The sequence below is a fragment of the Zootoca vivipara genome, chromosome Z2 (assembly GCF_965207765.1).
Source record: "Zootoca vivipara chromosome Z2, rZooViv2.hap1.1, whole genome shotgun sequence".
Lineage (NCBI taxonomy): Eukaryota > Metazoa > Chordata > Lepidosauria > Squamata > Lacertidae > Zootoca > Zootoca vivipara.
The window spans coordinates 46,971,070-46,993,893 of NC_142585.1; the positions used below are offsets into that span (position 1 = coordinate 46,971,070).

At 47.5% G+C, this 22,824-nt stretch overlaps 1 protein-coding gene across 2 annotated transcripts in view; it reads right to left on the reverse strand.

The window, feature by feature from the left end:
* LOC118084239 (uncharacterized) overlaps nucleotides 1–22,824 on the reverse strand; it is a 281,031-nt gene that overhangs the window by 181,596 nt on the left and 76,611 nt on the right. For both annotated transcript variants that reach the window (XM_060270659.2, XM_060270658.2), the window contains exons 11-12: nucleotides 21,235–21,288; nucleotides 15,104–15,148 (exon numbers count right to left, since the gene is read on the reverse strand). In XM_060270659.2, coding sequence (XP_060126642.2) covers nucleotides 15,104–15,148; nucleotides 21,235–21,288 — 99 coding nt within the window. The remainder of the gene's footprint in view (nucleotides 1–15,103; nucleotides 15,149–21,234; nucleotides 21,289–22,824) is intronic.

Below are 22,824 nucleotides of genomic sequence, written 5' to 3' on the forward strand. Positions count from 1 at the left end.
CTCTGCTTTCCCATACATTAATCCCTTCAATTAACATGTTTCTAATGGTGTCAGGGGAACTCGCTGTTCCAGAGCGTTCAGCAAAATAGTTTGTGATGCTAGCTTGCAGGCTTGTCACATTGAATTTGAAACCATGGCTCCATGGCTCCTTACAACGAAAAAAAAGGTGTGTGTGTGGGGGGGTGGTGGTTGAATTGGCTTTTTGGAAGGAATTAAGGCCACTGGCAAAGATGGATACAGTTGCAAAGCCCTTTGATTCTATGACTCTCACTACTAAAATCCCAGCTGGTTAGACGGTGAGTATAGATATCACCATTGATAAGAAGAGAGAATGAATTCAGCCCAGCAATTAGACGGCCTATCTGTCTGATAAACATTGCAGATAACATTATATGCCGGGCATCAGATTGAGAGATGTGAGGATTGGGCTCTGGCAAATGGGAGCATCTTTGAAGAATAAACAGGATTTAGATCAGGTTTGGTTCTTCTGACAATGGATAATGCATTCACTCTTGCCCATCTGATTAACAAATATGGAGAAAGCAAGGAGAATTATTATTTTTTTGTACACAGCCCATGGCGCTTCTTGAAGGTTGTAAAGGTAAAGAGAAAAGGGACCCCTGACCATGAGGTCTGGTCGTGACTGACTCTGCACTTGCGCACTCATCTCGCATTATTGGCCGAGGGAGCCGGCGTACATCTTCTAGGTCATGTGGCCAGCATGACAAAGCCGCTTCTGGTGAACCAGAGCAGCACACGGAAACGCCGTTTACCTTCCCTATTTATCTACTTGCACTTAGAACTGCTAGGTGGGCAGGAGCTGGGATCGAGCAACGGGAGCTCACCCCGTCACGGGGATTCGAACCGCCGACCTTCTGATCAGCAAGCCCTAGGCTCAGTGGTTTAACCCACAGCGCCAACCGCGTCCTTCTTGAAGGTTGTATTTGAGTTTATAGAGGGGGGCAGCTTACATCTGCACAAAGAATCCTAGAAGTGTAGAGCTGGAAGGTACCCTGAGGGTCATCTAGTCCAATTAGTGTCATTTAGTGCAGGGACCTTTTGCCCAATGTGGGGCTCAAACCCATGACTCGAAGAATGAGTCTCATGCTCTACCAACTGAGCTACATATCTCTCTGGCCTACTGTTAAACATTCTATTTGTTGTTGTTGTTGTTTAGTTGTTTAGTCGTGTCTGACTCTTCGTGACCTCATGGACCAGAGCACGCCAGGCACTCCTGTCTTGCACTGCTTCCCGCAGTTTGGTCAGACTCATGTTGGTAGCTTCAAGAACACTGTCCAGCCATCTCGTCCTCTGTCGTCCCCTTCTCCTAGTGCCCTCCATCTTTCCCAACATCAGGGTCTTTTCCAGGGAGTCTTCTCTTCTCATGAGGTGGCCAAAGTCTTGGAGCCTCAGCTTCAGGATCTGTCCTTCCAGTGAACACTCAGGGCTGATTTCCTTCAGAATGGAGAGGTCTGATCTTCTCACAGTCCATGGGACTCTCAAGAGTCTCCTCCAGCACCATAATTCAAAAGCATCAATTCTTTGGCGATCAGCCTTCTTTATGGTCCAGCTCTCACTTCCATACATCACTCCTGGGAAAACCATAGCTTTGACTATACGGACCTTTGTCGGCAAGGTGATGTCTCTGCTTTTGAAGATGCTGCCTAGGTTTGTCATTGCTTTTCTCCCAAGAAGCAGGCGTCTTTTAATTTCGTGACTGCTGTCACCATCTGCAGTGATCAAGGAGCCCAAAAAGTAAAATCTCTCACTGCCTCCATTTCTTCCCCTTCTATTTGCCAGGAGGTGATGGGACCAGTGGCCATGATCTTGTTTTGTTTTGTTTTTGATGTTCAGCTTCAGACCATCTTTTGCACTCTCCTCTTTCACCCTCATTCAAAGGTTCTTTAATTCCTCCTCACTTTCTGCCATCAAGGTTGTGTCATCGGCATATCTGAGGTGGTTGATATTTCTTCCAGCAATCTTAATTCCGGCTTGGGATTCATCTAGTCCAGCCTTTCGCATGATGAATTCTGCATATAAGTTAAATAAGCAGGGAGACAATATACAGCCTTGTCGTACTCCTTTCCCTATTTTGAACCAATCAGTTGTTCCATATCCAGTTCTAACTGTAGCTTCTTGTCCCACATAGAGATTTCTCAGGAGACAGATGAGGTGATCAGGCACTCCCATTTCTTTATGAACTTGCCATAGTTTGCTGTGGTTGACACAGTCAAAGGCTTTTGCCTAGTCAATGAAGCAGAAGGAGATGTTTTTCTGGAACTTTAAAAAGTCAGCTCTCTCTGTGTGTGTGTTTGTGTGTGTGAATAGGTATTAGTATGTGCAGATGCCAATGAGTTGTTTGTGACCATCTCTCCCCGCAATGCCTTGGGCAATGCCCCCTTGGAGCCCAGTTGGGAAGCTGCATAGTTTTCCTGTTGCTCAGAAGCAAAATACAAAAGAACGGACGTGAGATGTCTTCTCGCTAGTATGAGTCCCACTCAGCAGGAGCAGAGCAAACAATACTGAACTGAAATGTTCGGAATGTTAGTGCCGTTTCTTATCATTTTGACAGGAAAGCCAGCCATAAATAGAGTGAAAAAACAAGCCATTCTGCCTTGATCTCTACAGGGCCACTGCCAGTCTGGGTAGAAAATACTGATGATGGGCTTGAGGGCATCCTGAGCAAGTTTGCAGATGACACCAAATGGGGAGGGGTGGCTAATACCCCAGAGGACAGGATCACACTTCAAAATGACCTGAACAGATTAGAGAACTGGGCCAAAGCAAACAAGATGAATTTAACAAGGAAAAATATCCCCTAAGCTGTTCTCGAGGACAGATTTCAAAAGATTCCAGCGGGAAAACGACTCTGCCCCTGTGGAATGGGAGCAACATGGAAACAGTGGCTCGCGTCCTTCTGTCATGACTTCTGTAGAAAGACTTGCGGCTCGATCTCATTCCACCACTACTCATAACTATCCCATGCTGCCCAATCGAGGCCACATTGTTCTTTCGTCTATCAGATCAAAATGAGCTGAGAACAACACAAGTTGCCAGATTCCTCGAGGGTGCAATGAGACTAAGGGCTATCTTTTCAACGATAATCATAGTCACATGACTGATCTTTTTATCCATGTCATTTTTAATTGTATGTTGCGTGTATTCTGTTGCTATGACTGTCAGCTATGCAAATAAAGCTTAGTGATTGATAAAGGCACTGCTTGTCTCCTCCCACCGCTACGGAGAAAATGGCAGAGGCTTCCCTCTGGCGTCTCCTGGGGTCTACACTAGGGTGGGTTATTAAAAAAAAATTCGGAATTTTTTTGATCTTATCTCAGGCATATGGTATAAACATAGTCAAATTTCAAATTTGGGATAAATCGCTTAATATTTAGATCCTGCTCCTACAGATTGAAATTTTGCCTCACTACGAGTGATAAAAACGTAGGAATTTGACTCATTTATTTCTCAGTATGTTAAATTGTGAACTAATCAACATAAATTTTAGGTTTTCAGTAGAGCAATAATAGTTGCATACTATTATTTTCTGCAATATTTATTTATTTAAATATTAAACGATTTGTCCCAAATTTGAATTTTGACTATGTTTATACCATACATCTGGATTTGTGCCTTTCATTTTTTTTGCCCAAGTGTAGTACTTTACATTTCTCCCTGTTCAAATTCATCTTGTTTGCTTTGGCCCAGTTGTCTAATCTGTTAAGGTCATTTGGGAGTGTGACCCTGTCCTTTGGGGTATTAGCCACCCCTCCCAATTTGGTGCCGTCTGCAAACTTGCTCAGGATGCCCTCAAGCCCATCATCCAAGTCATTGATAAAGATGTTGAATAAGACTGGGCCCAAGACAGAACCCTGTGGCACCCCACTAGTCACTACTCTCCAGGATGAGAAGGAGCCATTGATGAGCACCCTTTGGGTTCGGTCAGTCAGCCAGTTACAAATCCACTGAATGGTAGCATTGTCTAGCCCACATTTTACCAACATCTTTACAAGAATATCATGGGGCACCTTGTCAAAGGCCTTGCTGAAATCAAGATAGGCTACATCCACAGTGTTCCCTTCATCTACCAGGCTTGTAATTCTGTAGAGGTTAGCAATACCTGCTCCTATTTCCATTTTCATCCGAATTCTCCAACAAAACTCCTCAGGACTCCGCCTGTGAAATACTTCCTTAAGGACTTTAGCCTGACTGGAATGCATTCTTGAATGATAATGCCTCCTGCATGCCTGGATGGGGAGATGTCTGGCTGGCAGTGCAGAAGAAGTCTCCGCCTTTCATATGAATTAATTTTTGAATAGCAGGTTCTCCCCTTAAGGAGAGCATGGGTTGCGGAAGGGTTAACAAGACGTTCCCTGGTTTGTTGGGCGGGTCAGTTTGGATGGCTACTGAGGGTATTGTTGCTGGGGAGAATGTTATGTTTCAATTATTTGATTGACACCACAGCCAATATATACTGGGGCAATCAGCTTTTGCTTTCGCTTTTGGTGCTTGCAACGGATCTCCCTCCCTCCCTCCCTCCCTCCCTCCCTATATTTAGGGTTTTTTGTTTGTTTGCGTATGACATTGCTGTGCCTGTCATGGGGTCGTCTGTATTGATGCGGGCGCCTAGTAGGAATTTTGCCACTTGGCTGATTGGCTGGTGCCAAGTGGTTTTTTTGCCTACTACATAGCAAAATGTCACAACTTGTAAGGTTGGCGGTTAGGCATTGATTCAAATTGGATGGTGGAGGGGTATGGATTTGGCTGGGCCTGCCCCTCAAAATTTCTGCTGCCTTTAGGGGTATTCCATTAAAGGAATCCTGGGGCTCCACATGTTTGTCCGTACCCCTGGTAGGGGCTAGGACCACACATGAGCCTCGGGGAGTATCTGGGGGAGAGGTCAAGGGTGTGGTGGCCCTGCCCTGGCCTCTCTCAGAGGGTGCTTACCTATCCTGGCTTCCCCAGTACGCTAGGGGAGTCCGATCTGTCCCAGGTGGGGGACAGGTGGCATGGGAACCAATGCCTAAGCAACCACTCACATTGGTTGTATTTAAATAAAGTTGTGGCCAAAATTAATGCCAAAAACCTTAGACTTAAATTCCGTGTGAAGTGTGAGTTATTGGTGGGAAGTCTTGGTAACTTGACACGCAAGCAGCCTAGTGTACACACTTAAGGGTCACATCAATTGCCCCACCCACTTTTGCCTCTCGCTCCACTGAAATGCTGCCCTCCGAAGTTTCCTCCTAAGGGAATGTGGCCCTGGGGGCTAAAAAAAAAAAAGATTCCCTGCAGCTAGGCTAGAAGCAACTTGAACTGCTGAATGTCTAAACAAACCCCCCCCCCCAAGAATACTTTTCAGAAGTTGAAAAGAAATGATGGGAGATTGGTTCTGTTTGTTGCAACAGTTTTTGTCTCCCCGAAGCTAAAAATGTGAAGATTTCAGGACCGTTTCCTCCCAAGTCATCTTTGTAATTATTTGTTTATATGGCCACACGTGTCTTCCATAATTATATCCATGATTATATCCATCAAAGCATTCTTGACATATGGCTGACAGCAATGCATGGCTGGGTCAGCTAGTAGAATCCTAGAATCCTAGAGTTGGAAGAGACCTCAAGGGCCATCCAGTCCAACCCCCTGCCAAGCAGGAAACACCATCAAAGCATTCTTGGCATATGCCTGTCAAGCCTCTGCTTAAAGACCTCCAAAGAAGGAGACTCCACCACACTTCTTGGCAGCAAATTCCACTGCCGAACAGCTCTTACTGTCAGGAAGTTCTTCCTAATGTTGAGGTGGAATCTTCTTTCTTGTAGTTTGAATCCATTGCTCCGTGTCCGCTTCTCTGGAGCAGCAGAAAACAACCTTTCTCCCTCCTCTATATGACATCCTTTGATATATTTGAACATGGCTATCATATCACCCCTTAACCTTCTCTTCTCCAGGATAAACATGCCCAGCTCCCTAAGCCGTTCCTCATAAGGCATCATTTCCAGGCCTTTGACCATTTTGGTTGCCCTCTTCTGGACACGTTCCAGCTTGTCAGTATCCTTCTTGAACTGTGGTGCCCAGAACTGAACACAGTACTCCAGGTGAGGTCTGACCAGAGCGGAATACAGTGGTACTATTACTAGCTGACCCGGCCACGCGTTGCTGTCAGCCATATATCAAGAATGCTTTGATGGTGTTTCCTGCTTGGCAGGGGGTTGGACTGGATGGCCCTTGGGGTCTCTTCCAACTCTATGATTCTATGTTGGCTGTTGCATCTCTCCACTTCTTTTTTGAACATGACTTTTTTAATGACTTGTTTCCAGTTGTTGATGACAATGGGATGGTGGTGGTTTATTTGTTTACAATGACACTCTAAGGATCCAGCGGCATCTCAGAAAAAAACCTGCTCAAAATAACCCAGGATTTCTCACTGCCCCTTGAAGAGCAGGATTCCCCTTCACACGCTGCTTCTGCCCTCACCCAGGAATTATTGCTTTGCCCACACACACCCCCAACTGCTGCAGTTCTGATGCACTGGGAAAGAGCAGAGGAGGAGACAGGGGGTGGGGGTGGGGAAACCTCCTCAAAGTCCTGTTTCCAAGACTGAGTCATCATGTTCCTCTCATGTCCCCACTGCGATGAACTGCCCTGGAAAAGTTTCAGTCTCTGACTCACGTCCAGCACGTCTATTTTAATCTTTTTACATTCTTACATCATTCCAGGAGGCCCAATTGTACAACAGAGCAAACAATCTGCTCCATCTATTGAGATTTTACAGCAATCAAGAGCAGGGATGTGTAAACATTTGGCTTTAGATCGTTCCCTCGGTTTGTGTATACATTGCTCCAGAGAAAGAGAGAGATGTTTCGAGAGATCCGTCACAGGGAGAAAGCGCTGATAAGCTGACATGGAAGAAATTGTCCTTAGAAGGAGTTGCACTGAGGACAGCGATGTATCCTGCTACGGATGAAACACAGAGGCAAGGTAACAGGAGCATTTGACTGTGTCGACCACAGCAAACTATGGCAAGCTCTTAAAGAAATGGGAGTGCCTGATCACCTCATCTGTCTCCTGGGAAATCTCTATGTGGGACAAGAAGCTACAGTTAGAACTGGATATGGAACAACTGACTGGTTCAAAATTGGGAAAGGAGTACGACAAGGTTGTATATTGTCTCCCTGCTTATTTAACTTATATGCAGAATTCATCATGTGAAAGGCTGGACTAGATGAATCCCAAGCCGGAATTAAGATTGCTGGAAGAAATATCAACAACCTCAGATATGCAGATGACACAACCTTGATGGCAGAAAGTGAGGAGGAATTTAAGAACCTTTGAATGAGGGTGAAAGAGGAGAGCACAAAATATGGTCTGAAGCTCAACATCAAAAAAACCAAGATCATGGCCACTGGTCCCATCACCTCCTGGCAAATAGAAGGGGAAGAAAGGGAGGCAGTGAGAGATTTGACTTTCTTGGGCTCCTTGATCACTGCAGATGGTGACAGCAGTCACGAAATTTAAAGACGCCTGCTTCTTGGGAGAAAAGCAATGACAAACCTAGACAGCATCTTACAAAGCAGAGACATCACCTTGCCAACAAAGGTCCGTATAGTTCAAGCTATGGTTTTCCCCGTAGTGATGTATGGAAGTGAGAGCTGGATTATAAAGAAGGCTGATTGCCGAAGAATTGATGCTTTTGAATTATGGTGCTGGAGGAGACTCTTGAGAGTCCCATGGAGTGCAAGAAGACCAAACCTATCCATTCTGAAGGAAATCAGCCCTGAGTGCTCACTGGAAGGACAGATCCTGAAGCTGAGGCTCCAAGACTTTGGCCACCTCATGAGAAGAGAAGACTCCCTGGAAAAGACCCTGATGTTGGGAAAGATAGAGGGCACAAGGAGAAGGGGACGACAGAGGACGAGATGGTTGGACAGTGTTCTTGAAGCTACCAACATGAGTCTGATGAAACTGCGGGAGGCAGTGCAAGACAGGAGTGCCTGGCGTGCTCTGGTCCATGGGGTCACGAAGAGTCGGACACGACTAAACGACTAAACAAAACAGGAGATTTGATTCGGTGCCCAGTTTAAGAACAGGAGAGCCTGGCTGCTGGATCAGGCCAAAGCATCTTGTTACCTCACTGGCCAAGCAGATGCCCCAATGGGAAATCTGCAAGCGGGACCGGAGCTCAGTAATACCTTTCCCCAACTGCAGATCCAGGCAACTGGTATTCAGAAGCATATTGCCTCCAACAATGAAGAACATAGCCTGCCATCATGGTTTGCAGTCACTGATATCCTTGTCTTAAATAGATTTGTTTAATCCTTTTTAGAGCCATCTAACTGGAGATGCCAAAGACTGAGCCTGAGATCTTTCTTCGTGCAAGCAGATGCTCTATCACTGAGCGATGACCATTCCTCAAAATCTTGGGTTTTATTCCTTCTCCCATCTCCTTTCTCTTGTTGTTGTTTAGTTGTTCAGTCGTGTCCGACTCTTCGTGGCCCCATGGACCAGAGCACGCCAGGCACTACTGTCTTGCACTGCCTCCCGCAGTTTGGTCAATCTCATGCTCGTAGCCACAACCATCTCGTCCTCTGTCGTCCCCAGCTTCACGATCTGTCCTTCCAATGAGCACTCAGGGCTGATTTCCTTCAGAATGGATAGGTTTGATCTCTCAAGAGTCTCCTCCAGCACCATAATTCAAAAGCATCAATTCTTCGGCCTTTTTGATGATCCAGCCTTTTTGATGATCCAGCTCTCACTTCCATACATCACTACTGGGAAAACCATAGCTTGAACTATACGGACCTTTGTCGGAAAGGTGATGTCTCTGCTTTTTAAGATGCTGTCTAGGTTTGTCATTGCTTTTCTCCCAAGAAGCAAGCGTCTTTTAATTTCGTGACTGCTGTCACCACCTGCAGTGATCAAGGAGCCAAAGAAAGTCAAATCTCTGACTGCCTCCCTTTCTTCCCCTTCTATCTGCCAGGAGGTGATGGGACCAGTGGCCATGATCTTGGTTTTTTCGATGTTGAGCTTCAGGCCATATTTTGCGCACTCCTCTTTCACCCTCATTCAAAGGGTCTTTAATTCCTCCTCACTTTCTGCCATCAAGGTTGTGTCATCAGCATATCTGAGGTTGTTGATATTTCTTCCGGCAATCTTAATTCCGGTTTGGGATTCATCCAGTCCAGCCTTTCACATGATGAATTCTGCATAGAAGTTAAATAAGCTCCTTTCTCTACTACCCACCAAACCCCTGGCACGGTTATCCACTTGGTTATTTTTTTTCCCCACTGGGATTTTTTTGTTTGTTTTATGGTCCAATTCCAGATTCAAGAAGCAGGAAGATGGCAGTCATGACTGGCATAGGTACTGGCCACTCAGTGCTAACAGATGCCACAACAGCAACAAGAGTATTATTAGCTAAGAACTGGGAAACTCAAGAGATACCAACAGTGGAAAATTGGCAAATGAAAATGATGGACTATATGGAACTTGCCGAGCTGACCGGGAGACAGCATGACCGAGGAGAAGGAGCAGTGGAAGAAGATTGGAAAGATTTTAAAATGTATTTTAAAAAGTATGGAAAAATTGAGTATTAGGAGTGGATTTAGAAGTGTCTAGAAACTGCAGGTTTGAGAATTATGTTAAATAAGTTGTTAGATTGAGAGAATTGAAAATGGAAGGAGTTTAAAGTTATGAATCAGAAATTGCAAAATGACCTTAACAGATTAGACAACTGGGCCAAAGCAAACAAGATGAATTTTAACAAGGAGAAACGTAAAGTACTACACTTGGGCAAAAAAAGAGGAAAGGCACAAATACAGGATGGGAGACACCTGGCTTGAGAGCAATACATGTGAAAAGGATCTAGGAGTCTTGGTAGACTACCAACTTGACATGAGTCAACAGTGTGAAGCAGCAGCTCAAAAAGCCAATACAATTCTGGGCTGCATCAAGAGGAGTATAGCATCTAGATCAAGGGAAGTAATAGTACCACTGTATTCTGCTCTGGTCAGACCTCATCTGGAGTACTGTGTCCAGTTCTGGGCACCACAGTTCAAGAAGGATACTGACAAGCTGGAATGTGTCCAGAAGAGGGCAACCAAAATGGTCAAAGGCCTGGAAATGATGCCGAATGAGGAATAGCTTAGGGAGCTGGGTATGTTTAGCCTGGAGAAGAGAAGGTTAAGGGGTGATATGACAGCCATGTTCAAATATATCAAAGGATGTCATATAGAGGAGGGAGAAAGGTTGTTTTCTGCTGCTCCAGAGAAGCGGACACGGAGCAATAGATTCCAACTACAAGAAAGAAGATTCCACCTCAACATTAGGAAAAACTTCCTGACAGTAAGAGCTATTGGGCAGTGGAATTTGCTACCAAGGAGTGTGGTGGAGTCTCCTTCTTTGGAGGTCTTTAAGCACTTGTCAAGAATGCTTTGATGATGTTTCCTGCTTGGCAGGGGGTTTGACTAGATGGCCCTTGTGGTGTCTTCCAACTCTATGATTCTATGAATAGAAATGAACCACAGATAGGGGGAGTTCGAGGAAGTCCCCTTTTAGAATGTTAAAGGAAAATGGTTGATTGTATTTTAGTTTTAGTTGTATTGTTTATTTTTTATGTTGTTTTATGTTTGTGATATGTTTGTTTTATGTGTTGTTCGGTGTGTTCAATTATAAAATGAATAAAAATTATTTTAAAAGAAAAACAGTGCTAAGAGAATCTAGCTTCTGCTACATTCTGCTACATTGGGGGATGGGGGCGTTTCCTGCTAAGCTTGATCCAGGAGGGACAATTAGCACACACAATCCAAAATGCAGGACTGCATTTTCATAGCAGGCTTTCTGTTGAAATGATGTAAGGTCAAGCAAATTTAAGATCAATTTAAATATGTCGTGGATTCCTTTAATTCCATGTTATGGCTTGAGATAGTCATTGTGGATGGTTTTATTAATGGAGGTGGTGGTGGTGGAGGAGGAGGAGGAGGAGGCTGAAAATCCTGACTTCAGCGTGAATATATCTTTGCAAAAGAAATCCCACCATTCCCCAGAGGGAGAATACAACTCCGTTTATGAAAATAAAAACAAATGCTGTTAAAACTGGGGGGTGGGGATGGCATTTTTCAATGGAAGATTGCACAAGTCCGAACCACAGCTGGAACAGATTGAGCGTGCAGGCAAACTGTATGTAAAACCATTCCAAAAACTCTGACCAGGCCCCCTTACCTAACAACCATTGCCTTGTTGAGTTACTCTTTAGTCAGATATTTTCTCCAATCTTTCTTTTCTTTTCTTTTACAGTTATTGTAAGGGGGAAGGCTTATAGGGAACAGCCCCCCCCTCATCAGGTCCAGTTCCTCGCCAAGCAGTAAGTCAAGCACAGGATCAGATTACAAGAGCCAGGAAACTGAAAGGGAGACCCGAGGCTCTGATAGCCTCCGAGAGCCCTTGCTCCAAGGGGAGGGAGAGAGAGCAGTGGAAGGAACCGGCAGACAGTCAGCCGGGAGGCCATTCCCCCCCCCCCCATGCCGGAATTGAGACGAACGGCTCTCCATTGGAGTAGGGGGAGGCGCTTCAGGGATTCCCAGGCTGTTACGTGGGGCGCGAAACAGAAAGCAGCTATTGCGAGATTCTGACTCAGACTGAGGGAGACATGATTTTTGGACACTTTGCACTGTAAATAATATGCACCGATAAAAACATCTGAAAGACAAGCAGATGTGCAGGGCCGTTACTCAAGAGTAGCCACAACAACCTCAGACAGTTATGTTCGCCTCTGATGTAACCAGTCTAGGCCTGGCCACCAGGGGCGCTGCTGCACCCGCCAGACAGCTGATGTCTGAGCCCTATGGCTCCGCCGCTGCCTCCTCTCCTTCGGCCCGCAGGAATCCCCCCAGCTGCTGCCCGCTGAGGCCTGCGGGAGTGGCGGTCGCGGCTCCCGAGGGGCCTCCTCCACATCTGGTGCCCGCCGCCCCACCACCACCACTCCTGGGGCACAGGCGGCAGTGTGGCAACTGCATCCTGCTCCTCTGGCCGCTGGGAGCGCAGCGAGAGAGTGCAGGCAAAGGCAGCGGTGGACCAGTCAGCCGGCCGGGGAACAAGCGGCGCACTGCGGGACCCGGAATTCACCGCTCACGCTTGTTTCCTCCGGTGCGGATGGCGGCCGCTGGGCCATGCGGCCTCTGGGCTGGGGAGGTGGCGGGAGCCGGGGAGCTGCCCGCGCCCTGGCTGGGGCGGAGAGGGGTCGGCGGCGTGGCCTGCACTGGCAGCGGGACACCGCACAGCAAGTGAGGGGCGGCGGGAAGTCTGGGCTGGTGGCACTGGGGACCCTGAGCCAGGGCAATAGAGAGCAGCTTGGGGAAAGGGAGGGGCACCGGAGGGACCTTTGTGCCACGGCGCTGGATTTGCTTAAGACGGCCCTGTAACCAGTTGTCGTTTTCCTCCCCCCCCCCCCCCGTGAATGCTTTCTTTTTCATTGAACAGAGCTAGGTAACCCTTTCTCAGTCTGAGGCCCCATTCACTTCTGGGAAACCTTCCAGGGGCCACATGCTAGTGGTGGGCGGAGCCAGAGGAAAAATGTGGCGGAGCAGCAAATGCTAACTTCACCTCTTGCCACCCTGCTCACAAATCTACCCAGATAGGCAAGAGGCAATAGCAGAATTCAAGCACATCTTCCAGCTAGACAAAAGTACTTACTGACAGTCAGGGCTGTCTTAAGCTCATCGGGCACCCTGGTGCAGGGATCCCTCGTGTGCCCCCATGGGCGCCCCCCTCTTTTTAAAAAGCAGAAAAGGGAAAAAGGAAAGCTCTTACTTCTCTGGAGGCACTCGCGCCAGAAGGCCTCGGGGCTTCCCAGAGCCCTCCTGCCGGCAGCGGACGCCATGGAGCCAGCGGGGAGAGCCTCCCTGGCACAGCATTAGGGCCTGGCGTGCCGGGCGGTGGGGGGAGCCTCACAGTGGCCCCCGCACCTCACAGCGGGGCCGCGCTGTGCCGGAGGCCGCCCAGCGGCTTCTGATGGCCCTGTCTGTCTCCCGTGGGGCCAAAGATGCTGGATTGAGTGGGGGAGTGGATGCCTCTGCTCCGTGCGGCCTTCCTCCCTTCTCCCAGCGAGCCTGGGCCATGCTGGGGCCTTCCTGGCCCTCTACCCGTGACTCAGGCACTTGCTGGGTCCACATGGCCTCCCCCCTTCCAAGGGTGGGCTGCAGAATTTAATGCGTTCCGAACGCACATTCGTTAGTCAAAAAAATTTGTAAGTCGAATCCCATAGGAATGCATTGGGAGAAAAAATTCGTAAGTCGAAGCAACCCTATCTAAAAATTCGTAAGTAGAAAAAATCATATCTAAAACGCATCCAAGATGGCGGAGGGAGCTCTGTTCATAAGTAGAAACATTCGTAAGTAGAGTTATTCGTAAGTCGAGGTAACACTGAATATAGAATCATAGAATCCTAGAGTTGGAAGAGACCACAAGGGCCATCCAGTCCAACCCCCTGCCAAGCAGGAAACACCATAAAAGCATTCTTGACATATGGCTGACAGCAACGCGTGGCCGGGTCAGCTAGTAGAATCATAGAATCATAGAGTTGGAAGAGACCACAAGGGCCATCCAGTGCAACCCCTTGCCAAGCAGGAAATACCATCAAAGCATTCCTGACAGATGGTTGCAAGCCTCCGCTTAAAGACCTCCAAAGAAGGAGACTCCACCACACTCCTTGGTAGCAAATTCCACTGCCGAACAGCTCTTACTGTCAGGAAGTTCTTCCTAATGTTGAGGTGGAATCTTCTTTCTTGAAGTTTGAATCCATTGCTCCGTGTCCGTTTCTCTGGAGCAGCAGAAAACAATATATATGTGACTCTAAAGCTTGGGTTCAGTTTTATATCTGCTTACAGTGACTTCAAAAATGGTCCAAAAACAGATCAATAATTTTTTAAAAAATCATTTTGTGCGTGAGGTTTTAATCAAATCTCTTTGAAAGTCAGACTTCATCTAATCTTTAATGAACGCTCATCAAATTATGATACAAGGAAATGAGGATGTAGAAAATTCATCACCCTAATGGACGTGCCCTTTATGAAACCAAACAAGACTTCCACATTCCCAGCCCCATTATATAACACTAGCTGTGCATTAGTCTGTCAAATGGAGGGTAATAGCCCCCCTTCAGATCCCCCTGAGTCTCAGAGTCCCCCTGTTTTACAGGATCTCATGGCGGAGGCAGGGTTTGTGGGTGTGGGCTAGACTCCATGGGGAGGGAGGAGGAGGTGGAGGCGGAGCTGTGGGAATAACGCCACTTGAGGGCGCTGGTTTTAGTTTGTGTTTGTCAAATGGAGGGTAATAGCCCCCTTCAGATCCCCCTGAGCCTCAGAGTCCCCCTGTTTTACAACACCCGCTAAAATTTAAAGTAAAAAGGCCTTGCCGTGCCCCCAAGTGCGTTGCTGTGGGTTATCTCCCCCCCAAGCCTAGTGGGGGCCTGGCAGGGGCCTACATAAAACAAAGGTCATGCTGGGGCCTGCCATTCATGCGCTTGCCCTCTACCCCCCCCCTCGGGCCTAGTGGGGGCCTGGCAGCCTGGCAGGAGCCTACATAAAACAATGCTGCATCCTGCAATCCGGGCACTCCCCCTCCCCCCGGGCCTAGTGGGGGCCTGACGGCCTGGCAGGGCCTAGGGGTCTGGTAATGGCCGCCTTGGTGGTTTCAGTTGCTTGGTTGATGGTGTCATTATTTGGTTTGTGGGTGTGGTGTAGATTCTACAGGAAGGGAGGGGGTGTACTGTGGGAGGAATTCCACTTGAGGGCGCTGTTTTACTTGGTGGAATAGCAGGTTTCTACCTGCGCAGGTGTGAGATTTGAGGGATTTTTTTCCCCCTGCAAACACTTGGGGGGTGGCATGGATCGTTGTGTCCAAATTCCAGGACAATCGGTCAAGCGGTTTTGGAGAAAAGTGGAGCCCATAGTTTCACCTTTTTTTCATATATATATATATAGATGACCCACAACCAACTGCCCCCTGCCTGCAAAAAAAACACACTCTGTCCAAGATTCCCACCTCCACTGCCCCACTCCCATTTTTTAAAACTGTTTTAAACAAAGTCTGCATAGTAGACGAAGAAAAACTTTACCGGCCTACCCATCTTGCCCTTCTTCCCAGGAACTCCGGGGAATCCCTAGAAAACAAACAAAGGGGGTGGGGAGGAAAAAATGTTAACATCTGGTAGAAGTCAGAAGGAGACACAAAGTTCAAATGTAAAGAGAAAGGGTATTTTTTTAAAAAAATTTTTTAGAAAAAACCCAGGAACATGTCTGGAACAACTGCAGGATGATTGTGGGCCAAATTGTCCGCTGCAAAAGCAAGCAAATGTGGAGGAAGAGGATCATTGCTTAGGCTGAGGAAAGACTCTCTCTCTCTCTCTCTCTCTCTCTCTCTCTCTCTCTCTCTCTCTCTCTCTCTCTCTCACACACACACACACACACACACACACACACACACACACAGGGCCAGGAAACTGAGGCATAGCTTAGCAGAAGAAATAATTAAGCTACCGGTCTGGAACCAAACGAAAGCCAAAGCCAAGACTTGCTCAAGAAACTCTGTTTAGGTTTCCTCCTATTTGTGACACGCACAAGCATTAGATCAGTGGCTCCAAATCCCCCCTCATCCATGCAGACGGCACACAAACACTTTTCCAGAACCTGCCTTCTCAATACAGTGGAACCTCAATTTACGAACATCTCGACTTATGAATTTTCGGTTTACGAATGCCGCGGGCCCGTCTGGAATGGATTAATCCACTTTCCATTACTTTCAATGGGAAAGTTCGCTTCAGTTTATAAACAGACTTCTGGAACCAATTGCACCCACGCTTCGGGTTAAGTACGGTTCAGGTTGACTACTACACGGACCCATCTGGAACGGATTAATCCACTTTCCATTACTGTCAATGGGAAAGTTCGCTTCAGTTTATGAACGCTTCAGTTTATGAACAGACTTCCGGAACCAATTACACCCATGCTTCAGGTTAAGTACGCTTCAGGTTGAGTACTCCGCGGACCCGTCTGGAAATGATTAATCCACTTTCCATTACTTTCAATGGAAAAGTTCACTTCAGTTTATGAAGGCTTCAATTTAAGTACTCTGCAGACTGTCTGGAACAGATTAATCCACTTTCCATTACTTTCAATGGGAAAGTTCGCTTCAGTTTATGAACGCTTCAGTTTATGAACAGATTTCCAGAACCAATTACACCCATGCTTCAGGTTAAGTACGCTTCAGGTTGAGTACTCCGCGGACCCGTCTGGAAAGGATTAATCCACTTTCCATTACTTTCAATGGAAAAGTTCACTTCAGTTTATGAAGGCTTCAGTTTATGAACAGACTTCCGGAACCAATTGTGTTCATAAACCGAGGTACCACTGTAATAGTAGTAGTAGTGGTAGTAATTTATTATTTATACCCCGCCCATCTGGCTGGTTTCCCCAGCCACTCTGGGCGGCTTCCAACAGAAAAATGAAATAAAATAATTTACAGTGGTGCCTCGCAAGACGAATTTGATGCTAGACGAATGGGTTTTGCGATCAGAGGTTGCCTCGCAATACGAATTCGTTTTGCAAAAATTTCGTCTTGTGAATCCCATAGGAATGCATTTAAATTTTTTATTTATAGTTTTTTTTTGCCCATAGGAACACATTAATTGAATTTCAATGCATTCCTATGGGAAACCGCGATTCACTAGACGAATTTTCCACAAAACGAATTCATCTTGAGAGGCAACCTCCGATCGCAAAACCCATTCGTCTAGCGAAAAATTTGTCTAGCAGGGCATTCGTCTAGCGAGGTACCACTGTATTAAACATTCAAAGCCTCCCTAAACAGATGTCTTCTAAAAACCTTCAGATGTCTTCTAAAAACCTGGTACCTGTTTTTCTCTTGGACATCTGATGGGTGGGCATTCCACAGGGCGGGCGCCACCACCGAGAAGGCCCTCTGCCTGGTTCCCTGCAACTTGGCTTCTCGCAATGAGGGAACCACCAGAAGGCCCTCGGGGCTGGACCTCAGTGTCCGGGCAGAACGATGGGGGTGGGGACGCTCCTTCAGGTATACTGGACCGAGGCCATTTAGGGCTTTAAAGGTCAGCACCAACACTTTGAACTGTGCTCGGAAACGTACTGGGAGCCAATGCAGATCTTTCAAGACCGGTGCTATGTGGTCTCGGCGCCGCTCCCAGTCACCAGTCTAGCTGCCGCATTCTGGATTAATTGCAGTTTCCGGGTCACCTTCAAAGGTAGCCCCACGTAGACCGCATTGCAGTAGTCCAAGCGGGAGATAACTAGAGCATGCACCACTCTGGTGAGACAGTCCGTGGGCAGGTAGGGTCTCAGCCTGCGTACCAGATGGAGCTGATAAACAGAATTGACCTGCGCCTCCATGGACAGCTGTGAGTCCAAAATGACTCCCAGGCTGCACACCTGGTCCTTCAGGGGCACAGTTACCCCATTCAGGACTTCATTTGGGAATATCTGGCACACTGCTGATGGGAAAGAGCTATTAATTCTAGGACGGGCGAGACCCAGGTTCAAAATCCCTGTCTGGCCTTGAGCCTTGTGCCAGTCTCTAACCACCTCTTTCCCTACAGTCCCTGCCCCCACCTCTGGTGTTAAGATAGGCAGTGGATACCCTCTTGTGATCCATGCGATGGTCACCTCTAGGCTTGATTATTGTAACTTGCTATACGCGGGGCTACCCTTGAAACGGACCCAGAAACTCCAGCGGGTGCAGAATGCCGCGGCAAGACTCCTTACGGGATCCTTGCCACGGGATGACATTGATCCAGTTCTTTACCAGCTGCACTGGCTCCCGGTGGAGTACAGGGTCAGGTTTACAGGGCTGGTTTTGACCTTTAAAGCCTTATGCGGCTTGGGACCCTCGTACCTGCAGGACCGCCTCTCCCGGTATGCTCTGCAGAGGACATTAAGGTCCACAAAGAAAAACATACTGGAGATCCCGGGTCACAAGGTGGTTAGACTGGCCTCGACCAGGACCAGGGCCTTCTCAGTACTGGCCCCGACCTGGTGGAACGCTCTTTCTCGGGAGACTAGGGCCCAGTGGGAGTTGTCATCTTTTCGTAGGGCCTGCAAGACGGAGCTGTTCCGCTTGTCCTTTGGACTGACTCAGTCTGACCCCGGTGTTACCCTCCCCTAAGGTTTTATCCTAGGTAAAGGTAAAGGGGCCCCTGACCATCAGGTCCAGTAGTGTCAGACTCTGGGGTTGCGGCGCTCATCTTGCTCTATAGGCCGAGGGAGCCGGCGTTTGTCCGCAGACAGCTTCCGAGTCATGTGGCCAGCATGACAAAGCCGCTTCTGGTGAACCAGAGCAGCGCACGGAAACGCCGTTTACCTTCCCGCCGGAGCAGTCCCTATTTATCTACTTGCACATTCGAACTGCTAGGTGGGCAGGAGCTGGGACCGAGCAACGGGAGCTCACCCCGTTGTAGGGATTCGAACCGCCGACCTTCTGATCAGCAAGCCCTAGACTCTGTGGTTTAACTAACGTCACCACTAAGAATTAGAGGGCAGACAAAACAGAAAATAAAAAAGGAATGGAGGATTTTTGACGACTATACAGGTATAGTAAATAACAAGATATCGAAAATCCACCTGGCAGAACACAACTGAACCCAATGTAAATTAAGGAATAGATAACGATGTAATTAGGTTAATAATTGTGCGATATAGTAAGGTTAAAGTTTACAAATTGCAGAGAGGTAAATTGGAAGTCAAAATAGAAGAGATGCAAACAATGTTTAATTAATGATTATTATTTTTTATTTTATGTGTTGTTTTTTCTTTTTTCTTTTTTCTTTTTTTCTCCTTGTCTGCTTTTTCTTATATAATTTTTTCTTCATTCTTTTTTTTTTTTTGTAAAGGAATTATGTAGATGAAGAATGTTCGCATTTGTAACTATGTTGTCTGTTAATGTTTTTTAACAAGGAAACCCATAAAAACCTATTTATTTTAAATAGTTGTCTATTTATTTTTTTAGAAAATGAAAGTAATGGAAAGTGGATTAATCCATTCCAGACAGGTCCGCGGAGTACTTCAACTGAAAATACTCAAATCGAGGCGTACTCAAACCGAGGTATGACTGTATCTGTCAAAACCCTATAGAAAGCCATTCTTGAAGAAGAGCCTTTCTACAGGCATGGGCAGAGCCTAGGGCGCCAGAATGGAGGGGGTGCTGGCCAGCCTACCTGCCGCCCGTCGCCCCCCGGTGCTGAGCGTCGCCCCCCGGTGCCCCGCACAAAGTTCTGGAGGTGCGCGGGAGCGCGAGCCTGAGGCCACCTCGCTGTGCATGTCAGCTGTAGAGCGGCTTCAGGCCGCTATCCCGAGGCCCTCCAGAGAGCGGCCTAAAGCCGCTCTACAGGCTACAGCTGACAGGCACAGCGAGGTGACCCCAGGCTCGCATTCCCGCGCAAAGCTCCAGAGGCGCGTGGGAGCAGGAGACTGGGACCACCTCCCCACGCCTCTCAGCTGATTTTTATTTTATTGTTATTTTTTCTACTTGAATTTTTTTTCTATTTTCTATTTTTATTTATTTTATTTTTATATTTTTTTATTGGGGGTGGCGCCAGAAGGTGATCTCGCCTAGGGTGCAAAAAACCCTAGCACAGGCCCTGAATGTGGCTCTTGGACTGAGAAAGCTTCCCCACCCCCACTTACCGGGGGGGGGGAAGAGTACAATTCAAACATTGAAATATTGTGTGTGTGTGTCTGTGTCTCCCTGACCCCCGCCCCAGTTGAGGCCCAGATCTCAATACAGTGGTACCTCTACTTACGAATAACTCTACTTACGAATGTTTCTACTTACGAACGGAGCTCCATCCGCCATCTTGGATGCGGTTTAGATAGGATTTTTTCGACTTACGAATTTTTAGACAGGGTTGCTTCGACTTACGAATTTTTTCTCCCAATGCATTCCTATGGGATTTGACTTACAATTTTTTTTGACTAACGAATGTGCGTTCAGAATGCATTAAATTCGTAAGTAGAGGTACCACTGTAGATGCATATAAAAGGCCAGCTGTTTTTGTGTGTGTAGGGCTGAGATAAGTCTTCCCCTTATCAACAATACTGTCCTGTTTCAGAGAGAGGAAAGTTTTCTGTATACACAAGTCAGGGATGTGGGTCAATCAAAACAGCCAGGGTTGGAGGACCCTTGAAAGGGCATTTTTGTGTGGTGAGGGGAAAACCCCAACACATTTGGAGCAGCACCCTCTCCCCCTTCTGTTTTGGGTGTGAACATTTCAACCTAACCACCCACTGATGCCATGTGGCAGCAGGAATCAATCCTCCTTTTGAGTGAAGCTTGTCCACAAAACATGGATGTAAGGGGCCTCACAGAATCACACCAGTCTGCTAGATCTCACGGGCAAATGGCACCAAACTGCTGCCACCTCGTTTTCTCTGGGCCTCCTGAAAAGGCGACTCTGCTTGGGAGCAAGGTTTTTTGCGCCCTAGGCCAGATCACCTTCTGGCGTGCCCCCTCCCAATAAAAAACAAAATAAATAAATAAAAATAGAAATAGAAAAATAGAAAATAGAAAAAATAAACAAAGAAAATAGAAAAATAGAAAATAGAAAAAATAAATAGAAAAATTAACATAGAAAATAGAAAAAATAGAAAATAGAAAAAATAAACATAGAAAATAGAAATAAAAAATAGAAATAGAAAATAGAAAAAATAAAAAATAAAAATTAGAAAAAAAACAGCTGAGAGGCATGGGGAGGTGGCCCCAGGCTCCCTCTCCTGCGTGCCTCCGGAGCTTCACGTGGGAACGCGAGCCTGGGGCCACCTCGCTGCGCCTGTCAGCTGTAGCCTGTAGAGCGGCTTCAGGCCACTCTCTGGAGGCACGTGCACCCCTCTCGGGATAGCGGCCTGAAGCCGCTCTACAGCTGACAGGCACAGCGAGGTGGCCTCAGGCTCACGCTCCCGCACACCTCCGGAGCTTCGTACGGGGAGCGCGAGCCTGGGGCCACCTCCACTGCGCCTGTCAGCTGTACAGCGGCTTCTGGCCACTCAGCACCGGGGGGGCGGGCAGGATGGCCAGCGCCCCCTCCATTCTGGCGCCCTAGGCAGTTGCCTAGGTCGCCTGAATGGACGTGCCGGCCCTGGCAGCCGCCAAGACAGACAGCAGCATGGACAACATGAGAAAGCCAAGACAGATGGCAGTTTTGGCACACAGAAGGAAAAAACTCACTCGTTCTCCGTCAGCACCGGGCAGCCCGAATAATCCTGGTGGTCCAATGTACCCCTATGGAGGGAAGGGGGAGGGAAAAAAACAAAGAGCATTTGGTCTCCTCTGATGCAGTGGGTTGGGGTCAAGTCCTGTACCTTGGGAACAAGCAAAGCATCTTCTGGCGCTGGTCCAGGGAAGCCGTGATGAAATACACCTTGGAGCAAGTGTATTTGCCCATGGACTGCATGGTGTTGGCTTCCACGATGTAGTCCAAGGGCACATACGCTCACACCAGGGACCATGAGGACTCCAAGAAGGAAGGCAGGTGCCAGCCAGCTAGGGCCTTACCTGGGCTGGCTCAGGGTGGACCTGGGAGAAATGGAGCTCGGATCCAGGTTAGCTGTGAGTGTATAGAAAAGTTTCTGCTGCTGGCATTTCGTGTCAGAACCCCACCAGGGAGGAAAGAACTCAGACCTTCAGGAACCGAGGGAAGGGAAGATCTGTAGCCCTCTACAGATCTGACTAGCTGACCCGGCCACGCGTTGCTGTCAGCCATATAACAAGAATGCTTGGCAGGGGGTTGGACTGAATGGCCCTTGTGCTCTCTTCCAACTCTATGATTCTACTAGCTGACCCGGCCACGGGTTGCTGTCAGCCATATAACAAGAATGCTTTGATGGTGTTTCCTCATAGAATCATAGTGTTAGGGAATTCACCAGTGTGTGTGTGCCAGGGTTCAGGAAAACACCATGTTGCTTCAGTGAGGTACTAACTGGAAGCAGGAGCCTTTTTATGCACTTCCCTGTGAAGGCGGTGAAGGTCCTGTGTGAGTGCCTGGAGGCGGTTGGAGGATGAATGGCGGCTAACAGGTTGAGGTTGAATACTGACAAGACAGAATCCCAGAGTTGGAAGAGACCACAAGGGTCAAGCAGGAAACACTATCAAAGCATCCCTGACAGATGGCCGTCAAGCCCCCGCTTAAACATTATTGCAGATCTCCAGGGCATCAGACAAGGGACATTCCCACCCTACCAGGAGATACCAGGATTGGAACCTGTGACATTCTGAGTGCAAAGCAGGTATCTTAACTCTGAGTTATGGCCCTTTTCCATAGGATTATTCCCCATCCTTCACTTTGACGGTTAAATGCCTTTTTTCTACTGCAGGTAGATATATTTCATAGAATCATAGATTTGGAAGAGACCACAAGGGCCATCCAGTCCAACCACCTGCCAAGCAAGAAACACCATCAGAGCATTCCTGACATATGGCTGACAGCAACGCGTGGCCGGGTCAGCTAGTAGAGTCATAGAATCATAGAGCTGGAAGAGACCACAAGGGCCATCCAGTCAAACCCCCTGCAAAGCAGGAAACACCGTCAAAGCATTCTTGACATATGCCTGTCAAGCCTCTGCTTAAAGACCTCCAAAGAAGGAGACTCCACCCCACTCCCTGGTAGCTAATTCCATTGTTGAACAGCTCTTACTGTCAGGAAGTTCTTCCTAATGTTGAGGTGGAATCTTCTTTCTTGTAGTTTGAATCCATTGCTCCGTGTCCGCTTCTCTGGAGCAGCATAAAACAACCTTTCTCCCTGCTCTATATGACATCCTT